Source organism: Chroicocephalus ridibundus, chromosome 10, assembly GCF_963924245.1.
Source record: "Chroicocephalus ridibundus chromosome 10, bChrRid1.1, whole genome shotgun sequence".
Taxonomy (NCBI): domain Eukaryota; kingdom Metazoa; phylum Chordata; class Aves; order Charadriiformes; family Laridae; genus Chroicocephalus; species Chroicocephalus ridibundus.
The window spans coordinates 18241046-18264432 of NC_086293.1; the positions used below are offsets into that span (position 1 = coordinate 18241046).

A 23387-nucleotide genomic window follows, 5' to 3' on the forward strand; every position below is an offset into this window, starting at 1 on the left:
ACAGAAATCCCTTCCAGACAACATTTCCAGATTACGCAGGAGTTCTAATAAAAATAGCTACTACTTCTCTCTGCACCTTTGACTTGCTGATCTTCGAATGCTGAGGGGGAGAGGGAAATGCACAGTTTATCTGGTTGTATTGCTGTCAGAAAAATAAAATCATTAGCTAATAGAAGGTTCAAGATAAGGGGTTTTTTTTGTTTGTTTGTTTTGGCCAGGTTGTCATTTCTGGTTTTATGATTAATGATTAAATTATTTGATTTCATACAAGCCTGACTTTGCAAAAGGCAGATTTCCTGGCAGGTGATAACATCTGTGTGGGAAATTTTAAAGATTCTACAAGTCATAACCTTGAAATATATTAAGATCTCCATAGTGCTTTTTATGCAGTGTTTGTGTGCTTGTGTACTTGTTGCTGATTACTGAAATTTGGTTTCTTGGCAATTAAGTACTTCTTCAAGAGAGAGGAAAAATGAAAAAGGTTTCTATGGATTTTTTTCCCCTTTCCTTTTTTTCCAAAAGCTCATAAAATGAGAAATACACGTTAATTTTATCAATCTTTAATTTAATTTAATTATGGGGTAAGGGTGATTTAGGTTTTAATTTTTTGTTTCTTTTTTCTTTTTTTGGTAGAAAAATGTAAGATCATTTAAAAGACTTCTGGTTTCTGGATAATTTTTTTTCCATTTCAAGATGCCAGAGCTTAGGTTTCTCGGCTACATTTTCCCTTTCTTCACGTGACCAGATATTATGTGACCCTGTACTTCAGTACATTGTAACAGATTTTAAATAAACCTTTTCTAAATTAGTGAAAGAAAATTAGAAAATTTCCAGGGAAATCCCTTGCTACATAGCACATCTGTCAGTGCATTTCAAGCTGGAGTAATTTTCATCAGCTTCCATCAGCAGTTTTGTTCAAAACTCAAATAAAATGTTTGCTAAAGGCAAATATAACTATTTTAGGGCATATCTCAAAACTTGGATTAAGTACCAAATATTTTACTACTGAAAATGTAGTGTCCTGACTTATATCAACAATGAACTAGTTAAATAAAAAAGTAAAAAAAGCATCTGAAACAATGCACAGTAGCGTGAAAATCTCTGGAGACATCCTGTAAGGAAAGTGAAATAGAAATGACTACCCTTTCAAGTACTGATAATATGCGGAGATGTTTGTCTTCATCACTAGCTGAAAATGTGGCATATCACTATGTAAATTTGATTTTAGTCCTAATTAAATATTTAAAAGATGTTGGCTTTCTGTTGCCCTTTTGAGAAGATGGAATATTCTATGTACAACATCTTCTGGCTTCATATTACGATAAAAATTGTTATATGTATGGAAGATCTGTTGACAAAGTATAGTGAATACTGTCAATTTGAACAAAGAATGTCTTCTAAGTACTCTCTGAAGACATAGTTTAGCTGGAATATAATAGGCCACTTTTTTGATGATACTTAAGACTATTGATAATTTTACACATAAAATTAGTTAAAAGAGAATATTTTCTTAATTTTTTGTACTATTAGGGTCTGGGAAATCTACTCTATTTTTTCAAATGACAGTAAGTTTGTGATCTCTTTCAAATGATTTAATATTAAAAAAATTCATTTTAACTTGAATACATTATGCTACTTTAGTACTTGAGTTCTAGGAAACAATTTGAGCTGAAACTTGCAGGATCTGGTTCTGATCTTCTATTACCGGGTGTAACTCTTCTTGCTGTTAATGAGCAGCTTACGTGTCATCTAAATGAAGTCAGGACTGGAAATTGTCACACTTCCTAGGGTCTACTGTCTCGGGTCAGATGGCAGGACCGTTTGCTTAGGGCTCTTTCTGCAAGAGCTGTGCTGACAGAGGGCTGTTGCAATGGTATCCGTTGCCTCGAGAGCATATATGCAGTCTGGGGAGGGAGATGGTTGTCACTGGAAAAGGACTTGCATATAAACCCTCACAAGATCAGCCATCACCCTGTTCCAATAAGGTGGAGAGGGGCTTTTTTTCAGAAGAGGAAGAAGGCACTGGAAGAAGGCATGTTGGGGAGATGCTATTATTCCTTGATTCCCATGTGGGCTTCTAGCTTAATTTCTGCCTGAGCTATTTTCACAGGAACTAGCAAAGGGAACATGTCAGCTGCTGTTATTGTTGAGAATGAAAATTGAATGCCTTCGATAAAAATTGAAAGGACAGTCCCCTCATATATTTTCCCTTCCCAAGTCTCTTATGGTAATGCATAGTATTAACAGAAGTAGCACTTGGACCATTTCAAGCAATTGAAGAGAAAATTCAGTAGGAGCCCTGCTGAATTCACCAAGCCTAGGCAAGCTTAGTATTTTATTTTCCTAATGGATGTTTTTTAACCAAGCTTTGTTCATTACCACTTGTGCATGGAAATCTGAGATTCGCAGTGAGATCATAATTCATTCTTTGTATATAAACATTACACGTACAAACTGCATGGAGAGAACATTATTAAAAACGCAAAAGCAAGCAGTGAAGAGAAGAGGGTGCTAACATTAAGGCTGCCATTGCAACCTAAATTCAGCTTCTCTTATGCATATGCATTATGATGAAGTCTTTAACTATAAGAGCAGATAATACTTTTCCGAAAGACTTCTGCCTTAGTACACAAGATGGACAGTACTCAATTAATGAACAGCTATTCAAGATACTGTTTTATCTTCAGTGTATGATGTGTGGCCCTAAGCCTTATTTACAGCTCATCGTTCTGACGCTGCTCAGAAGTCAGAATTATTAATTTCCTCATAGGCTTTCCTGTGCTGCTCATCACTACTGTATCCAAGTGCTTCACAGGTTTTAAATTAAATTTATCTTCACAAAACCCCAGTGAGGGATGCGGTATTATCTCTGTTTTACAGATGGGGAGCTGACAGAGATTAAGGTCAGAAAAATTCACCAAATTTGGATGCACATTTTAAGACATAAGATTGGATTTTTAGACCCCTTCAGATCATATAATACGTACTGTGTGTTCAGAAAACAGCACTCGCTACTAGAGCTTCAGATGTGTTTTTCTTGTGTCTAGATATCTTCCTCAGCATCTGAAGTGTGTAAACTGAACGTTTGCATGGCACTATAGATCGGTATGGAAAAGTTTGTATTTGATACCTTGGGTAGCATCACAGAGGAACTCGGAGCTTTCTCTGAAAGAGGAAAAGCTTCAGTGAATCACCTGCAGAAAAGAGGCAGTGGGTCCTGTTGAAATCTCTAATACACGATTTTATTACTAAAGACTGTTTCTTAATGCTTGCACATAAATTGGAGTTACGTGAGCCATCTGAATTCTCATCCTTGTCAATTTGATTGTTTGATTTTTTTTCAACGGAGAAAGATTAATTGGGAATATTGAAATTTGTGATCCAGCTAATTTGGGGAATGAATAATAATTGAGAAACCATATTGCCTAAAAGGTAGTACTATCTTTTCTATTATAAATATTAAGAGGATCTTTCCAAATGTACTTTCATTTATTTTCGTAGTATATTCAGATTTCTTTCTTCTATGAAGACACCCTAAATACCAGAAGATTCATGACTGAGTCTAGCAAAATACTATTCCTCTGTTTGGGATAACTTTAATTGGCGATTTGTATGTGTCATGTCCACATTTGTATATCAGGTACACTTACACGGACCAGATTTTACTTCTGTTTTCTCTATTGGCAGTTTACTTTAGGCCAGTTCTCCTCTTAGGCTTGCTGGCTGCTAAAAGAGTAGCATAGATGATTCAAGATACCACTTTAGTTCTTCGTAGTCCTTTAAAAGCAGCAGTATGAATTTGAACCAGGGCTAAATATGTGTGAGTTTTTCCTGTTAATTTTGGTGAATTTTATTAGATTGACCAAGGAAAAAAGATTTTTATGGTATCCTTTTCTAGCAATTTGTGCTCTCCTAAGTGTATATGTGCTTTGTTTTCTTACCCATTAGATGGATATTTCTATGTATTTTTTCCAAAGTTCTCTGAAAACTTTAGCTGACAGTGATTAGAGAAGTGAAACATTTCTTCTGTTCAGCGTGGCTCTGCCTATCAGAACAGTGGCTATGTATGTTGTAATTGCGTAGCTAGTTAAAGAAGCAGTTTCTTTAAACACCTTCTTAGTGTTAGCCTTTGGTAAGATTGTTGTTAGGCTGCGTTCCTCATATTGTGCCAAGCGCATGGCTTGTATGAAACTGGAAGGCTACTCTGTGTGTAAACGGTTGGGAGGTTTTGTCCTGGCTATGAAGTGTGCTTGCATAAGCCAATAAATCTCATATAACATCAAGTGGAAATGAATTTTTCAGTAGTTTCAGTCAAGGTCTCTTATGTTTACAGTTGTAACTGTTGCCGGGCTGCTACGAACCAGCTATCCCCAGAGCTTTATGGTATTGTTGTGACACTGCTTACAACACAACTTCTTGCTATTGAGGAAAAAATGAAAGTTCGTGAGAACTTTCCTTGACTAAGTATAATTACCTACTGCGTAGCTTGTGTAGTACACACATATCAAGTAAATGACCTTTTAAATAATAAAGACTGGGCAAATTACGTCCATTATTTAAGAGGTGCAATGATAGTCTGAAGTTTTTATTAGAAATAACCTATGTCTGCCCACCTTCTGTAAAATATTTGAAACTGGTACTCAAGTAGTCAGGGCTTCTAGTGGAGGGTTGTGGAACTGAGCTAGCAGTCTGTGTTAAGTTTATCTGTCCACTGCAGTCAGGAATTCACAAATAAATCAGAGCTTCAGCTTTGAGAAACGGCAGCCAAAGTCTTGAATGTACAGAGGGATCTCCAGTTGGCTTCTCTGCCAGTTTGCTGTGCTTCACCCTAAACATTCATCCTGCAGATTGTAGATTAAGATTTAATCATGTCTATAGATTTCTAATTATTCATGAATATCTTATTAGAAAGCCTTGCTGGCAAGGAACTCCAAAGCACTTTCAGTAGATTATACAGAAATTTGTTCCAGAATTAGTTGCAGAACAGTCATCTGGCACCCAATGCTTGTTTAAAACGTTATCAGGTTTACTGACAAATGAGAACATAATACTGTCTCGGTTATTCCAATTCACCGTGTGACCATAAATGTTTTTTTTTTAGTCTTGAAAGTTAAAAGGAATAACACTAAACCACTTTTTTGTTGATGCCTGAAGTGATGCAAAGTTGGAAAGGAAGCCAGAAATACAGTAAAAACATGCAAAATTGTTTGCTTGGTTTATGGCTTGATTATGTGACTCATGCAATTCTGTATGCTGAGACTAGGTAAAAAAAGTAATCATATAGACTGTTCCCTAAAAGGGAAAAAAAATCAGGAACCTTATGGTAGTTACAGATAGATTAAAATGTATATTGTTCAGCATATTTGGCAACCATAAAGTAAAAAGCAAGCTGGATAGCAGTGTGCATATACAGTTAAATGTTATAACTAGTACTTGCTACACCATGCTTATGATGTAGGACCATTAATATAATACACATGTAGAAATTATGTGCACTTAAAAATATTCCTTTGTAGAACTATTTTAAGCAGTCCTTAATCCTTTACCAACGAAGATGCAGGCCAGCATATTGAAAATACAGGTTTAGGCTCTTTACCACAATATCATCCTCTCTGGTTCTGACTTCTCTGAATTTCTGCTGCAAATATTACAGTGGAGAAAATACCTTATTACGTCTATATTTTTAAAATTTGACTTTAAGAATATTGGCAAGATTGTCTTTGACTTCTGTTGCTTCTGTAGATTAATCAAAGGATAAAATGCTGGAGTTGTGTTAAGTCCTGATTCTGACAGTAACCTATTGAAGCTAGAAAACCATGTGATAACAATTTAGTGGTTAACTTGCTAAGAGCTCATGTCTGCAGTGGAAAAAGACTCATAAAGAAAGCAATTTAAGATTAATGTCTTTAAATATAAAATGTGCTTGGGAGATGCATGCAGCAATGATGGCTATTTCAGCAGGTAGAATAGTAGTCATTGCCCTACTCTAGATGAGACTTGCTGTAGCATTAAGGCATTGCACTGAAATTATTGTCTTCTGTTATTCCCATTTGAGAGCCCAAGTTTCACTACTGTTATGTCAGGACACTGCACTACAGCCTGTTCCCCAAAGTCCAGACAGTTGAATACAGCGAGATGGATTCACTTGGAGAGGTGTCTTGCTGTAGCATTGTTTTCTAAAAAACATGAAAACCAAATTCTCCCTAGCATGATTGCGTCCGTGGCCACGTTCCAAAAAAAATTTAGGCTGAAATGGATGAACACTTCATTGACCTTTTTTAAAATAAGCATCTGTCACCTATGTTTTGAGGTCTGTGTCCAGTAAGGCTCTCACTTGGCTTTAGACAAGGAAATTTGGCTCTTTTGGTGGTGAAGGAGAGTAAGCAGTCAGGTCTTATTGCTAAAATCTAAACCCAAACCTGCCAGGGTAAGTGTCTTCCTGGACTAAATCTAATGCATGTGTGTATTAGTTAACAGGAACTGCAAGCCACTTTTTCTCAGCAGCAAATATCTTAGGAAAAGGGGCCATATTCACAAATAGAAGTATTTTGATATAACCCTAGTAGGGTCCATTTTCGGCTGCCAGATATGCAAGATCTCCTGAAATATAATCTCATTGTGTTCAGAATTATCTAACCAATCACAGTAAACTGTAAGTAGGTTCCCATCATGCTTTAATGCTGGCTTGACAGTGAGAAAAAGGTTGTTTCCTTTTCCAAAATTTGCATATTCTTTCAGTTGACTTGCAACCCGGTTATTGTTCAACATCACCTTGTTGACCTCTTAGTGCACTATTCAGAACTGCAGCAAATTATGATCCCTGCCAAGATATCTTTGACAAGGACAGGGAAGTGGCCAGAAAGCAGGAATGATATTTGCCGTTTTCTGAACATAAGGTCAAGTATACAGAGAGCATTTGTGGAAAATCAGAGAGAAAGTATGTGCAGAGAGGGGAAGTTAAACCCTAAAAAGCTTACAACCTATTTTTCTCAGACAGATTAGTTTACTCATGGCCACCTTTCTTCAAATAGTTCACTAAGTCTGTAGCTTTTGAAAGATTTGCAAACCATTTTGTGCGTTTAAAGCTATTTTCTCAATTTTCTTTCCACTATTGTTTGCATGCAGTTTGTAGTCCTGCTGGTTTAAATGAACCAGAAATAGTAAGAAAAAGTCATGCGCACTCGTATTTTGCCAGAGACAATTGTACAAATATTTTTTAAAAAAAAAAAGTCTTAACAAATTTCAGCATTATAACAGCACTTCATTTTTTAATTGTGCAGTATATAATTAGATATCTACATGTACGGTGGTGGTCATATAATTAGACTGTGCAGTTCTAACAGTCCCTCTTTGGGCAGTGGCCTTGACCTGCTCATCGTGATGGGAGAGTCTTTTTCTTCCCAGCTGTTACACATGTTGCTTGGCAGCAGGCAGCGCGTGCCTCTGGGCTGGCTACTCATCACACGCAGAAGCCTTAATTAAGCACAGCACTGCTGTAACTCACCTGGCTGGGATGCTCCAAGGGCCATGGGGAAGGGCTCTCATTCTTGTGGGGGAACAAAAAGAGGTGTGGGAAAGATGGGGACATAAATCCTTTGAAACGAGGCTTCGTTAGTTCCAATGCCCATGGAACAACCTGGTTTAAATGGCTATGTTTTGGAGAGCACATACATATAGAAGGTGGTGAAATGAAAGCTAACAGGATGTCTTAAAGATTCCAGCATCTAGCATTAGACATAAATGCACTGTACATAAATGTAAAGAACACACTATCTAGTATTATTAGGTGTATATAAATGTAAATCTCACAATAAATTTTCATTAAATGACTCTTTTAATCTCTGTGCCTGAGGAACGGTTAGGTAAAGTACAGTGTCTGCATTTTCCTCTAAACGTTTGTGTTACATTTATTAATTCAGCAAGATAAAATACTTATGGAGACACTTGGGTATCGCAGGAATTGCTCCAAATATAATAAATTTGTAGTATTACAGAGGCAAAACCATGGTCTAATATTAATACATTGCAGTCAGAATGAAATTAAGTATAACACTAATCCCAGACTTGTTCTTGCTGTTTGCATCTTATTTTTCTTTACATGGGCAAAAAGTGTGGTCAGGAGTCACTGTGTATGTGTAGCTTTTTTTTTTTTCTTTGTGAGTTTTCAGAAATTTTCTCAACTGCCTCAATCTTTCTGTTGATAACTTTCTTTTCAGGAGGGCTGGATTTACTTTAACTCTGCAGTCCTTTAACTGAAGTAGTTTCATCTGAAGAAGGTTAAGTACCAGAAAGTTTAAAGGACAAAAGAACAAAATACAGAAAATCTTTAAAAGTGTATACTGAATCAGTAGAGGTTTTTGGAGTGATGTAACTGATTTCTCAGTGACACAAGTTAAAACATTCTGGATCGTGTCTGGAAACTCACCATGCAACATCTCTTGCTCATCGCACATTTATTTTTGTCTGGACTTCTGTAATCCTGTGCTGGCCCTGAGTTAGTGGACCATCCTTTTGCTGTAGCGCACCCTGTGTTCGCTCTCCGATTGTGCTTTGGTTTATACCATCATAGAGTTTTGGGAAGAGCCATTTCTCTCTTCTCTTCATGGATTTATACTCCTTGATTTGTTTCACTTAGCTCCCTGCAGCTTTTCTTCTGCAACTCTATTTGCCCCATCTCTTCTGTCCAATACTATAGATGTCCAAATTGCATTCACTCAAAGGAAATAGTAAGCCACTTCAGGGGAAGGCTTAGTCTTGGTATGTATTTCTAAAACCTATAAAGTGACTTTATGTAGTGGTGTATAACTAATAAATAAGAACGTTAAAACACAACAGCTTTTTCTTTTCTCTGCATTTTTAAAGCTACCTTTTTCCACTGAAAGGTATAGCAAAAGAACATTCCTACTTGTCAGCTCTCTTAGTTTGTAGCCTCAAAAGAAATGAGCTTAAGCTCAAGTGTTTCAATGTGCAGTGTGCCAGTCTCTATAGCGACCTTCCTCCCCCATCTCTACCTTCATCAGGGTAGAGTTTTCCTTACACTTATATATCTCAAGAAATGTCACAATCTTTTTTTATTGTTCCTCTAGCATGTAATGTAGCCCTAGGTAGCCACCCTAGAAAAAAGGATTTTCTCAGTATAATTTCTGCCATTTACTGCATACTGTGAAGCATTTTCTTATATTTTTCCTTTTTTGCCTTTCACCTTTCTGCTTTAAAAAATGGCATGTTGATATTAATATTTTTTCCCTTATAAAAATGTATTTTCCCTTGATCTTACGTTGGTAATACATTATTCAGTGTTTCTTCTTAATAAAAGCCATTGGTTGTTCCATTACTCACAATAGTTATTGCAACACTAAAGGTCTCGTTCATCAGAACCACTTGCAGAGGCAAAACGCAAATCCTCATTTCTCCGTGAATCAGGATAATAGCTATGGCAGATGCAAGTTATTAAACAATGCTTAAAGTATAATGTGTGTGTGGGTTTTTTTATTTATTTTATTTTCTAGATGAACGCTAAGGAAAGATTTGTGAACATGATTTATTTTATTGTGTATGTATGCTTCTACATATTTTGCGCTTTGGGTAGAAGTCAATGAGGAGGTGAACCTGTTAATTCTATCCATTTTCATAAAACATCTTCCTTAAAATCACGCATATAGTACACGGATTTTGAAAAGTTCTTACTTATCAGACTTTTCTTTGGATTCATGTCATCTTCTTGGATGATGATGGAAGGGAGGAATCATAAACTTGGATCATCTCTGCTAATATGAGGAAAACTCATGTCTAACAGAGGAAATTGTGAAGATTAGATCAAATCTTGGAACTGGGATTCTCTTTGAAAGATAATCTGCAATATTGCAGTGTGTTAAATTCATGCTTATGTATTCTGGCATAAAATGGACATAAACCAACTCCAGTATAATGCAAGGCAGGAATTTTATTTCATGTTAGTCATAAAAGTTTTTTGAAAAAAGTAAAGTTGCAAGTATAGGTAGGGTGTCAAAATAGCAAAAAAAATAAAAAATAAAAAAAATTAACGTGGTATTTGGAAACAAGTCCTAATATATGGAAATGTTGAGCCATTACCTGAGCACAGAGGCAAACAATGAGCTTCTAGTGCTAGAATTATTTTCTCAGTGTGGTTAAATGCTGTATGAGTCACCTTCTAGTGAACACAGTATATATATGGATAGTTGAAGAGTGTAGTGCGTATTTAGTGCTTTCATGACTCTTCTAAGCCTTCATTTTTCTTTAAGTTTTATGGATTTTGCAGTTCTTTTCCCTCTAGAAAGCTTTTCATTTAATGTGTATAACTTTGCACTCTTTACCTGAATTATAAGAAACAAACAAGTTGGCCTAATTTGTATTCCAAAATGTTTGCTATAGAAATGAATTTGACAACTTCTACATCATTTAAAAATATTTATGCCCTCTACATGTATTATGGATGGTATACCGCTTTTGATATCTAGCTTGATTCTGCATTTGTTGATTAACTTGTCAATTTTGTAATTGCTTTACAGTGTTGCTGCAGAGCTGTTCACTTCCTTTTAGGTGTCTGCATCTGTCTTGGTCAACAAAGACTTGGGTGTCTGGAGATTTGAATTGTTTTTTGGGGAGTTGTGGAAGTCAGACCCAGTACAATTGGGAACTATCTAGTTTTCATCAGGATCTGCTTATCAGGCCACCCTCAGGTTCCTGCTCGTGATGCTATTGATGTTAACTGGGGTGTGCTGTGCTCAGGGTTGGGGTAGTTGGGTTTGGTTGGTAAGCTTTGTGTAGGCATGTTCTTTGGTCCACTGTTGTAACCCAAAAGCTACAAACAGGCAGTAGGAGAAGGAAGGGGGTGGAGGAAGGGATGATTCTAATGGGGGTCGTAGTCATGCCCTAGGAGAGTCTGCTGTAACAGCAATACCAGAGCTTCCAGGTGCAAGGCTGTGAGATCAGCACTGTGAGAGCAGAATGGAAAAATATTGTCCCAGAGGGGCTGGGAAACGCTGCTGCAGCTTGGGTGAAAGGGAACCTGCAAGGGGAAAGCTATGGCATGGCAAATGGATGGCTCTTTGCGTCATACACATTAAGGTGCTTAGGTACTATGCAACATACCACAGTCTATTTTAAGTGTAGATAATTTAGCTTGATTGACCATGCTAAGAAAAGGGCAATATATTTTAGCAGGAATGATGTTGATGTTTTCTTCGGTGCTAGATTAAGCAGGGGAAGCCACATGTAGTGGATTCAAGTCCATCATAATCTGCACATGACGTGAGAAATCAGACCTTGTCAACACCGCCAGGATTGGTTGCATGCATCACGTTTAATGGGCTTTCTCTTCAGCGTAGCTTCTGTGGGTGGTGAAAACGGAAAATAATCCACACAAGGTTTTCCTTTCAACCCCGTGTAGAGCATTAAATACTATCCCCGTGGAGAGAATCGAGGCTCTGCCTGTCAAAGATACTTGAGCACCTTTTCTAGTTTTGTAATTCTTCTTGGCTTTTTCAGAACAGAAATAGCAGAAGCATGCTTTAGTTTGGTGCACTGAGAAGGAGAGCTGTTGGTTGTTTTGTTTTTTTTTTTAATGAGGCTGTTTTTCTGAAACTGAAAGAACTCAAAATATGTAGTTAAACCTTGTACAAGGGTGGAAATGGAGGATGCTGAGAGATAAAGCTGCTCGAAGGACAAAGGGATAGTAAAAAACCTGAGTGATTCCAGAAAAAGACAGTTTCTTTTCATTAGTGTTTTTAAGTATTCTTTTATCAAAATGGGAAATCCTGGCTTCTGGGAACAAGGATATTTGTTGCTATGTGCTTGGTTTAAATAAGGAATATTCTGAATTGCGTGGATTTCATACTCACAAAGTGGCAGCGAGGGGAGGGAATGAGTAAAAAATAATAAAGCATGAAGAGAGGGGAGATAGCATGCAGGGCAGTTCTTGATTGTGCATCACTTCTTGGATGCAGAGTTCATGTGTCTAAGTAAGAATATCACTTTACCATAATGAAACCTTTTAGAGGGAAAAAATGCCAAATATGCATTTAAGGGTATAGTTTTGTGGGATAAAGGACAGCTCAGGAAATGTGATGGAAAAATCTGAAGTTAGCCATAAACATATTTTACTGGAGAGTTACTTTGTTCCCTTAACTATAGTATGTGACACAAGTTGTCTTATCTTGCTGAATTAAAAAATATATGATTATTTTGTAAGATCTTAAAAAAAAAAAAACATAGTCAACTAAGTTTTTTTTAATTTTGCCATATAAATTTACAGTGGTTTTAAGGTGAAATTGAGTAGTAGAATCAGGAGTGTCAAAATTAATGAACAGGGCAATATTAATATGGTAAAAAGGACAAACTTTTTAAAACTTAAGAATACTTCTGGGATTGTTCCTAAAATATTCACCTATATTGGCACAGAGACATAATGGTATTATAATTGGTTTTCTTCAGTGTACACCTTCTTAAGTTAGCTGCCTGTTTTGTGGGCTCCCGTTAGAACGAGATTCGTAGCTTTCCTAGAACAGTGCTCCTGTGATGGCTCAGCAAAAGCCTTGAGCTCGGGTCCCAGTGGGTGGTGATCTCGACGCCGTGTCGTTAAGTACAAATAATTGTATGATAAAATAAAGGGGCACTTTGGCGTACCAGCACCATCTCAGGCATCCAATGGGGAGGTCCATGGAGGCAGGAAGAGCACCTTAAAGGATTGGTGCCATCACTCCTTCTAGTCAGTACAGAGAAAGTAATTTCCAACGGTATTCCAGGCCTGGAATTGGTCTGGAATTGGTCTCTGCCTGTAGAGATGACATATAACAAGCAGACACCTATCTTGATGTCCTAGCGACCTGTCTTCAGATGAACCTTATCTTCTGTTCAGAGTTCTCCCTGTGTATTTGACACCAACTATTCTACAGCTTCTGCTACTTAAATGAAGCACAAAACAAACCGCCTAGCCCCCAAAACCAAATAAACTTGAAGAATTGAGACCTGTGTTAAGATTTCCTCTCAAAAATACATTAAACATATGAGTAATATTTATGTAGGCTGGGCAAATGCAGTGTGCCTATTCTTGAAATTTTGCAAAACTGTGATAATATTTGAAAATATTTCAGTATATACCAACATTTTTCTTAATTTTAGCACTCTTATTTTTCAGGGTGTAATGTAGAATGCCAGTGTAATTTTTTTTTTTTTTTTCCCTAATACAGGTTATACAGATTTGAGATTTGTTGTGGCTGTAAAATTAGTCTACTTGCTATGTTAGCCTTTAATACTATATTCTCACCTACAACTGCAGGAACGCAGCTTGAAGGAAATTTAATTAGGAAAATGAGGCAGATGAAATAGGCAATGTAATGTATACATGCAATATGAAGAAGAGTAAATACACTTTTCATCTGAATAGTCAGAATAGAATCTGTGTTCAACTGGGCTGAAATTTTCTTTTATCAGAAATGGATTTCTTGCATTTTCTAACATTACAATGTAATTGTCCTCCTTATTACTGAGATTAGAAAGAGTACTATCATTAAAGAAGAAACATCTTTCACCAATTATATTTAGTTTCCGTTTTAGCTGGCAATGACCTCCTCATTACGTGAAAAATGGCAATCCCTGGAGGAACAAGCTTAGTGAGGTGATTCCAATCAGCTGGGAAACCTTGTGCCCACACTATTTGGATTTCATGACCTGCATGCATGCACCTGTACTGTATTGATTTCTGCTTGTTTACAGGCCGTTCAAGCAATAAGCAGGTAGAATTCAGATGACTGAAAACTTGCTCTGCTGGTAGCAGTTTCCTGCCTCGCTGCACTCCGGAATATTCCAGCCTTGCTGCAGTGCGTTGCTGCGCAGCCACCAATTTTTCGGTTGTACCCATTGGTCATTTCCCTAATGTATTTTTTAGCATTTGTATTGGTTCTGAGCACAGACGATCATGCTTTACAGAAAAACACAGAGGATCACTAGGGCAGAAAACAGCTTAAGTAATATATAATAAATCATGAATAATTGTTTAGAAAAAATTTCCCATAATCCTCTTTTGGAATTGGAGAGAACAGCAGTGGGAAGTCCGCAGTATTACATAGTGCAACTAATATAACTGGCACACTTGTTTGAAACACATGCTATATTTATTTAGTCTGAATCAAGGGATGGAAATACATTATTCAGCTATATTATTGCATAGTAAGCAAATAGAAAAGGTTTTAATACATGCGTTAATTCTATGCATGAGTTTTAAAAATGTTCTAATAATTCTGGGTCAACCCAGTTGGACTATAATCTGAGCCTACAAACTATTGCTTAGGGGTGTGTGAGCGTGTGAGGCCAGTGCTTTTGCTATACTGATCCTTTCTGGACTTTTTTTTTTTTTAACAAGTTGGCAGTGAAATAAGTAAAGATGCATGTGGTAAGTGTATTATGAATACATGGTATAGTCAACCAAAATTCTGTGCTCCACAAAAACTATGCATGGATCCATTTAGCACTTTTAATTGTTTTTTAAAGCATTGAAAATACTCAACAATATTAGAGAGCAATGGTGACCCAAACTCTGTGGCTGATAAAGTTGCGTATGTTTATTTTGGCAAATATTGGGTGTATTTCTACAGGATGTCAACTCCCCTGACAAAGTCTTTTCTGCAAATGTCTCTTGAAGTATGAAGAAGGATGTATGGCATTGTTCTGATAGGGCCATATTTAGGATATTTAACTATTTTAGCTAGAAGAAAAGATCTTCATATTGGATTTCTTGTTCACATAAAAATGTTTTTTAGTGCTTATCAACTCTACAATATGGTCCTTGTCTGTCCTAAAACCATTACTTGCAGTGATGTTTTGATTTAGCAAAACTTTTACCTTGGGGGATGCCCCTACCCTTAACATGAAGTCCTTAACACAGATTTCACCTTGGTTTTTGTAATTATCAATATTTGTTCCATTCTGCAACTTGAAGAATTTCACAAGGTACACTTCACAGTTGGATTTGGTTATTTTTAACGGTAAGTTTGAGTCACCATTGGACTGGAAAGCCCCACGGGACCCCCTCTAGTAATTTTAAATAGGTAACTAGAATAGAAAACCATTTCCAGCTTTCCTGGGGTCTCAGTTGTTGAAGCATGGGATCAACGCCTTATTTCCAATCTCCTCAACCTTATCCTGCTATTGTTTTTTTGTTGAGTTTCTTTTTCCTTATGGCAACAAATAGCCAGGCTTCTCCTGGGGATTACAAAAATCTCAGGTTCTCTGCCTCCTTAAATTGAATTTTGAAGCATCAGATTTTAAAATCAGCATCTGTTATTTTAAGCCTTGATTCTGTGTGTAAGTCTGTTCCATGTCTCTGGACAGTGCTTTTAGTTATCAGTAGTCTGGAAGACAGAGTAAGTAATGATCGGTAGTACTTTTATTTCTGTCCATAGTATTGCTAGATGCAATGGCAGCTGTGGTGGTACATTTGATTTTTCCAGATTCTGGAGATACTATCTTACAGTTTCATCACTGGATGGTAGTACTGGCTATTTAATGGGTTTTGCTCCTTTATTGGAAACATTTCCTTCATTGCAAAGAGAACCATCTCTCTTTATTATATCATATAAAAACATTGTTGCATGTTTTAATCAGAATGAGAAACCGCCACAGGGAGGTTGCTGATGGACTGCTTAAGATAAATGAGGAAGACTGGTTGAAGTACCTAATAACTACTTTTTTCAGACATCAGCACGTGTTATCGGGTGTTTCCTCTGGTAAGCAATTCTTGTAGTAGCTAAAAACACTTGCTTTTTGTATGCTGCCAAGTTTCAGGTTTAATACATAGTAAGGGACACATCTTCTCAGACACTTCATCTTCTGTTGACTTTATGGGGAAAAAAAATAATTATAGAACCTTTTCAGATTTTTGAAACAGGGATGGTTAAAACCTCCACTCTTCCATGGTCTGCTCAAGCATTTCCTTTAATTTCTAATTTTCAAAAATAAAGCAAGACATGGTGCCTGCTTAGAGAATGTTTATTACTTCAATGTGTAGTCATCTGTTTGATTATTGTATCTAATACTAAGTTTGATACATGTTTTTTCTGGTGTAAAGCCTGATTTGATGCATCTGCTATCCTTAATTTAATTTAGTTAAGTTAATTTGTGGAATGGGATTGTTGAAAAAGCCAGAACTTCTTCCAAAGAACAAACACTTCTCAAAGACATTTCAAAGTGTGTGCACTTAGAGGGAGTTGTTATATGTACTTTTTGTTGGAGCAGATTCAAGGAGTGGGACCTTAAATTAGAATAAATCTTTTAGAGTAAGAACCAAGTTTGGGTCTTACTCAACAAAGTAGGTTTGCAAGAAAAGAACTGCAGCGAAAGCCCCTACATGGTTCTAACAGTATCTTTCCCCATCTGAAGCAACTTATAAAACTGAATTGTTTGATGAGTCACTTGGTTCAAGCAAGGTAGTGTTAGTGTAATGCTTTCAATGTGTCTGAAGTATTGTGTCATGTGAAATTCTTTATTACTTCATAGTTTACCCTGCAGCACCTTGGATATTTCTGATTGAATTAAATACTTTAAATGCTCTAGGGCTTAAAGACCTAAAATAGATACTGTTAGGATTGTACCTTAGTTATTTAAGAAGGGTTTTCATCATCACCAGGAGGAGAGAAAACTTTAGTGAATGGAAGTGGAAATCTTTGACTTCCTTTGCGTAAGAGAAAATTGCACAAGCCTATTGATCGTCTTCACATTTCAGTTGCTCAAACTAGAAAGCATGGGTGGAAAATGACTAAACAATGCTTTCCTTAATTTGTCAATTTTTTTACAATTGAGGTATTTAGTGGAGAGATTTATTTATAAAATGTGGTTTCTTTGTTTCATAAGTCCTGTGTGCGTTGATATGCGTTGTGCAAAGGGCATGCGAAATACTATTCGTGCTTCTCCAAGTGCATATGACTCAAATGTGTATAATGCAGAACAAATGAAAATGGGAGGGAGAAATGACATTGTCTGTCTAGAATTTTGTAGCCCCATCAAGATGATGAGAGAAGGGTTTAAGAAATTAATGTAAAATTTTTGCTTTGGAAAGAAGCCCTTTCCACCACCCCTTCTGAGAAAGGAATAAGGCTTTAGGAAAGTCTTACCAACCTTTCCAAAACACCCAATGCCTTGGTGAGCCCGGGAGGGGCTTTCTTTCAAAAACTGCCTGGGCAATTTGGTTGTCTTATTCCTGTTGCTTGGAAAGGCAAAGTTGATCCCTTAATTATCTTAACTATTGTCTCTTTCAGACCCTGAAGATTAACATTTATCATGCTGAGATTCGGGCAGCACCTCATCAAGCCCTCCGTGGTCTTCCTGAAGACAGAGCTCTCCTTTGCTCTTGTGAACAGGAAGCCGGTGGTCCCAGGGCGTATCCTTTTAGGCATCGCCTCGACAATGGGCGCTTGTGCTCTTGGGAAAAGCAGGTGTGCTTCAAAGGCCAGGTAGGATGCTATGCGGGTTTATTCTGAAACCAGGCAATGGAACGTAACGCGCTTGATCGGTGTTGCAGAACTGCCGAAAACAGTTGCTTAGCAACTGTGACCTTAGAGGTGAATTTCCATTGACCTTTTCACCACAGAAGATGTATAAACAACCAGGTGCTACTAAAAGCATTTTAAAGTGTATCTGAGGTGGTAGTGTTTAAATTTCATATTATGCTAAATAACACATCCTGCATCCCTTCTAATAATGTCACTTATTTTTAGATGTGGTAACTTCTTTATGAAGTATTTTCAACTTCCCCTAGCTAAATGTACACAATTTGTCAAATGGCAGCAGAATTCTCTGTGAAGACTCTTATTTTTTGGGGGGGACAGATTGCTTTGATTAGTTTAGGTAGGAATGGATTAAATAAACCATCTGTAGAGCACATGCATTTCCTGAGGAAAAAAGGAAGCTCCGTGTTGTAAGTAAAATTCTCAGTTTAGAAACTGTTATGTTGATTCTGCAAGATGGTAAATGTATACCTATTTAGTGTATTTTTGTAGTGTGGGATTTTATTTTCCAGTCAAAACTGGGAACTGCCACTGTGTAAGTTGTGCTGATTTCAGTGGCTGGAGGTGTAACTTTTCGGAAATACTCAAGACTAATCATTTCCATAGAGGTTCATGATACAATTTCAGTAGGAATTCAGTTAGGCAATGGCTGAATGTGTTTTGGGAAAAGAAGAAAGTTGTCTGGAGTCTATTGAAAGGAGTTAATTTCTTGCCCGGTGTTTCTTTTTCTGTAGTTTTATATTGTTTCTTTCATAATTTAATGTATAATTAAAAAATTTTTTTTTAAACCCATAAATGTGTTTCTTCTGAAATAAGGAACCTTCCTCTTCTCCCGTCACTTCCGTAGATTGTAATTGTTCAATACAGAACTTCTCTCTAAACCTGCTTTGAATAGTGTCTGTCTGTACCAGAAGTCAGATCGTTTGGTTATAAATGCATGGCAAAGATGCACAGACTTCATAGAAACTTTAAAGGTGTTACTATCGCAGCTATATATTTTAATGAATTAAATGAACAGTTCTTCTCAGCTTCAAGTTTCTGAAGTATCTGATGTCAGTTGATGTTATTTACAGATTTGGCATAAAAAAACCCAAACAGACATTTTCAAAGCTATCTACAGTATCACGTCAGTCACTGTGAGATGCAGAGCCTGTAAATGCCTGAGCAGTATGTTCGTATATGCATTGTTCGGATCGGATAGTAAATAAAATGTTATTTGTACTGTGTGAGGAAGTTTTAAACACAATAGTTAATGATTTATTTCAGTTAATCAATTAAGTGAACAATCGGATCTGATGTTAAAAATGGAGTTATTTCAGATGAAAGATACATGTCTTAAAGTTTGGTGAGCACCTAGTAATGACAATTCAAGCAGCCTATAAAACTTAATTATTACAAGCTTCTTTCCTTCTTAAATAATTAAAGAACAGAAACTCTAGTTGTATAGTTATTGTGGACTGTTTGGCAGGTACATTTATTTGCTCAGGTTTAGCTTTGTTATCCCATAATGAGTATTGCAGCATATTTCATAGTGTCACGTTGTTTTAATAGCTCATGTGTTGTAATATATAATATAGTCTTTGTTTCTCCATTGAATAAATGTTCGGGTAAAAAAATCCAAACCTTTCCTTTTCTCATTACAATAAGAAAAAATTAGAAAAGATCTTTATGCAAAGACTAGAATACAGTGTGTAAAATGCAGCGATTTGCAGTTGTAAGCCTTTAAAATGTCTGTATAATACAGCATTCATCTCGAGACCTGGCAGTAACAAGTGTATTTTCTTTGTTTTATTGCAATAATTTTATCTGCCTTGTCTTTGGCACACTTGTGACATTCCTTTTCATTTTTTTTTTCAGTAGAAAATAAAATATTAATGTGTGTGAATTAGAGAGACAAAGGAAATCAGTTTGAAAGCCAGCTCACTCCAGGTGGTGGCTTTAATTAACTACTAAGGTTGAAATTCCATCTTGAAAGAGAACATAGGATTGGAGTTGTGAATATACTGTAATACTCTTAAAATAAAGCTATACTCTGGAAAAAATTCAGTCAAAATGGTCTCCTGGAGCCAGTGTTCACGATTTGAGCAATGCCAAAGCATGCTTGTTCAGTTAACACATTACAAAGTTTTGTTTTGTTTATTTCCAGCTGCCAATTCTGTGAATTCAGTTTGACGTGTGAAAGTCAAACTGTGCTTATAGTAACCGAGAGTAGGAATAGGAAGAACCTGGTATTCATGGTAAGGAAAGAGTTCCCCTGATCCTGGAGAAAGCTGCCTCAATTGCCCCAGCATTAGACTTCTGTCTAATGGGTGCACGTGAGTTCATGGACTCAAACACCTTCGTAATAGGATCCCTTTGAGTGAGGATGTGATTATTGCAGATTCTTGAATAGGAAGTAATTGGGATCTTATATTGAGTAAGGGGTATCTGGCATTCAACTGGAATCTCTGCTGTGTAAGCTAAAACATTCGTGTGTGTTTGACAATAGTAGCAAACTCATTCACCTCTTTTGGCAAAACTAAACGGAGAGGGAAAGCTACACGTGGATTATGTGCAGGATTAGCACATGTTGCCCTCAGGGCAGCCAGTCCCTTTGCTGTCACCTAATAGAAAAATAGTTAAGGCTGAGAGGTGTCTGTCCGCAGCCTGTCTGAAGTCATCAAGTCATTCAACTCCCATGACAAAATGATGAGTACGTACCAGCTCTGTTCTTCAGAGGGGAAGGTGGGGCTTCCCTGCCGCTTCTACTTGTCTGTCTTATTTCACAGCAGACAAGCACATGGTCTTGGGGACAGTCTTGATTAATGAGATATTGGGTTTTGGGGTGTGTTTCTATGTTGGTTTTCTGTTCTGTACAGAAATGGTATGATTTTGTTTTGCTAATACCTGTGAATTGTTACGGAGCCAAGAGTCTAGGTGGGAATACTGTACACCTTGCTCATCTTAGCAGTTAGCTTGGAAATGGGGAGGTGGTGAGCTGGCTATTGTGTAAGCTGCTGGGATTTACACGTTTATGCAGGTACCAATACCTTTTTCTATGAAAAAGAGTCTTACGGTTCCTCTGCTAGCTTGCTGCTCTGCAAAGAGTGATTGGGAAAGAAGATCTTTGTGGCTCCCTTGAAAAACTACTTAGCTGTTCTAGAGGAAGTAGCTATTCAATAGCAGGAGCAGTGCAGGGATGTGTCTCTAGTCAGCAAATGTGTTGTTTCTGTCACACAAAAGGCAGAAGACTAACTGAATCGGCTCATGCAATCAGCATGAGCTAAGCTTCTACTTGTCTTACTTAAATTATTTCATTCAGACCTTGGTGCCTCCATAGTTAGAACAAAACGTAGTGTCTTTTTAAAGAAAATCCATCTGCTCTTTGACAGGGACTTTTTGCTCTTTAATATGGTAACAAATACTCTGTGAATGACCTACCATCTTATTGATGTTTTCCTAGCCATACGCCATAGCTTTACATGGTTTTGCTCACATTTTCAATAAATATGAACTGTTTTTTTATCACTGCCTTCCTCATTGCATTGTGCAACGTGTTTAACATGAGAAATGAATTTGAACATTAGTAGAATCCATTTGGGGACTAGGACTTTTATTATAAATAAAATTATTCATTTGTTATGTCCAATTTTTTTCGTCAGACAAGGTATTGATCTTTGGATGTGTGTTCAGGATGCCATAAGAAGAACTAGCACAAAAGGAACACAGCAACATTTGTAAATTGATTGAATGCAATATGTAATGACAGTGACAAACATCAGATCTATGGCAATACTATATTCCACAAAGCATTTTTCAACAGTTTATTGAATTGGTTATTAAAAAGAAAAGTCTTTCCAGCTGGGAACAAGGAGCTGAGGGTTATCAGCACCAAGGAATGTTACAGAAATTTGCGGTGGATAGTGTGTTTTCTTCAGTAAGTGCACATGTATGTAATAAGTTAGAATAAACACTCTACAATAACTTTTCATCTGGGTTTGATTATGAAAAGTTTTTTACATTAAAAAAAAAGATATTATTTAACTGTTATATACTGAATTTTGCTGGACTATCTGGTATTGCTCTTTCTATAGAGATCCAGTGTCTCCCACCAGAAAGTATTCCGATTGTGGGGAATAGACCATGTATAAAAACCCAAAGCATGTGATATTTCCTGGCAACTTCATCACTCTGTGAAGCTAATGGTCATTATTTGTTGCTGAGACAGTGTGCAGTACTGTGAGTTACTGCAGCTAGTTCCTTTTGTTAATGAGTAGAGAAAACGTTAGTTGAACCAGATGCTCCTTCAAAGACTTGATAAGGCCCTAAGCTGCAGTGTAATTGTTCTGGGTCTGTTGCATGGGTGGGATGGGATCCAGGGTCATGCAATGTAAGAACAGCATCTGCTTTGCGGTACGATTTGTCTGTTTGGGAGCTTCCCCGTCATATGCTGTCAGAATTGCCGTATTACTTGGGACTGACATATTCTGCATTTGACAAATGATTGCTGCTTTTCTTAAAAGATTTGCAGCTAGGAAGAGCTAATCCTTTTGATTAGCTTTATTTGATAATATCTTTTTAAGTATTTTTAAGTATTTTTAATTTAGTTACAGTCCCAACAATTTCCATTGATGATAGCGCCCTGGCTCTGGACAGAACAGTAGTATTCTCTCACAAGTTTGGTTGAAAACCATGGTGTTTAGCATCTATATGAAATTTTAGTTCTTCGTAAAGTTACAGAGCTGTTGTTTATTGTGATTTAGTTAGTTTGTACATTGCACATTTATCACATCTGTATTTATGCTACATAACTATGAATTTTATGGGTTTTAGCCTAAACAAGTGTTAATATTTGCCATAAAACTAAGATTTTGAAAATAAAACTCAGTTATATTGCAGAATACATAAACTTGCATTTACATATTGCAATAATGTACACCGCACTGTTACAACTACACATTATACATATTGAACCCTGTGGGAAAGTATTCTATAGTGCTTGTTACAGATGTTTCGTATGCATTACTATTATTTTACTTTAGCACAATGCTAAGGAGCTGTCATGCTCCTTTTAGCTCTTTAGCGAAGAGAAAAAAATACGGGGTTTCTGCAAAGACTTTGTAACCTAAATACAATCCTGGAGATAGCAAGGGAATCACACAGAGACAGAAAATGTTGTTTGGCACAATGAGTGAACTCCACTTATATAAATTTCTCAAAATGTCTAGTAATTCTGGAAGAGAGTACTAGGAAGAGGATGAAGTATCTTTGCTGGTGTAGAAAAGACCTCTTGAATAGGAAGAACAGATACAAATGATGGATATTGTGTGGAAATGTGTGGGAAGTATAGAGAATATTTCTTCAGCAGGAATGCAGCAGAGATTCAGACTTGCTTAGATAAGCATTAGATAAATTTTTTTTCAGATACCATACTGAAGCCGTTGAACATCAATGTAAAGTCCCAATTTTTATGGTTTTTTTCCCCTCAGATCTGAAAGAAAGCTGTTCCTTATACTAGCAGTTCTGATCCCTCAAGTAGGGCTTATTAATGCCGTAATGTTTACTTGCACAAATGAATGTAAGAAAAACAGTTCCTATGCTTAATAATTTGTAGCTAAATTAAACTACGTTGTGCAAAAGATAAGGAGTGGGACTGCACCCTTGGCAGCCAGTAGATCAGCTTCACTGTGTCCTCCAGCTCCATTCTGGGAAAAGGTTCTCCTCAAACAGCCCAAAGACTGAGTGCTCCGCTTGTGTATGCAAACCACTTGAATTTAGTGGTGATAGAGAGGCCAGTTAATTATCTCAGGGCTGGAGTCCTTTTGTTTGCAGTCTACAAACAAAGGGATGGTGTTTGACTCACATTAGGAAATGCTGCTTCTGAAGATA

At 36.9% G+C, this 23387-nt stretch overlaps 1 protein-coding gene across 11 annotated transcripts in view; it reads left to right on the plus strand.

Moving 5' to 3' along the window:
• FHIT (fragile histidine triad diadenosine triphosphatase) overlaps window positions 1–23387 on the plus strand; it is a 611077-nt gene that overhangs the window by 168282 nt on the left and 419408 nt on the right. For all 11 annotated transcript variants that reach the window (XM_063347965.1, XM_063347958.1, XM_063347961.1 and 8 more), the window contains one exon: window positions 17271–17392. In XM_063347965.1, the coding sequence (XP_063204035.1) occupies window positions 17293–17392 (100 nt within the window). In that variant the 5' untranslated portion in view covers window positions 17271–17292. The remainder of the gene's footprint in view (window positions 1–17270; window positions 17393–23387) is intronic.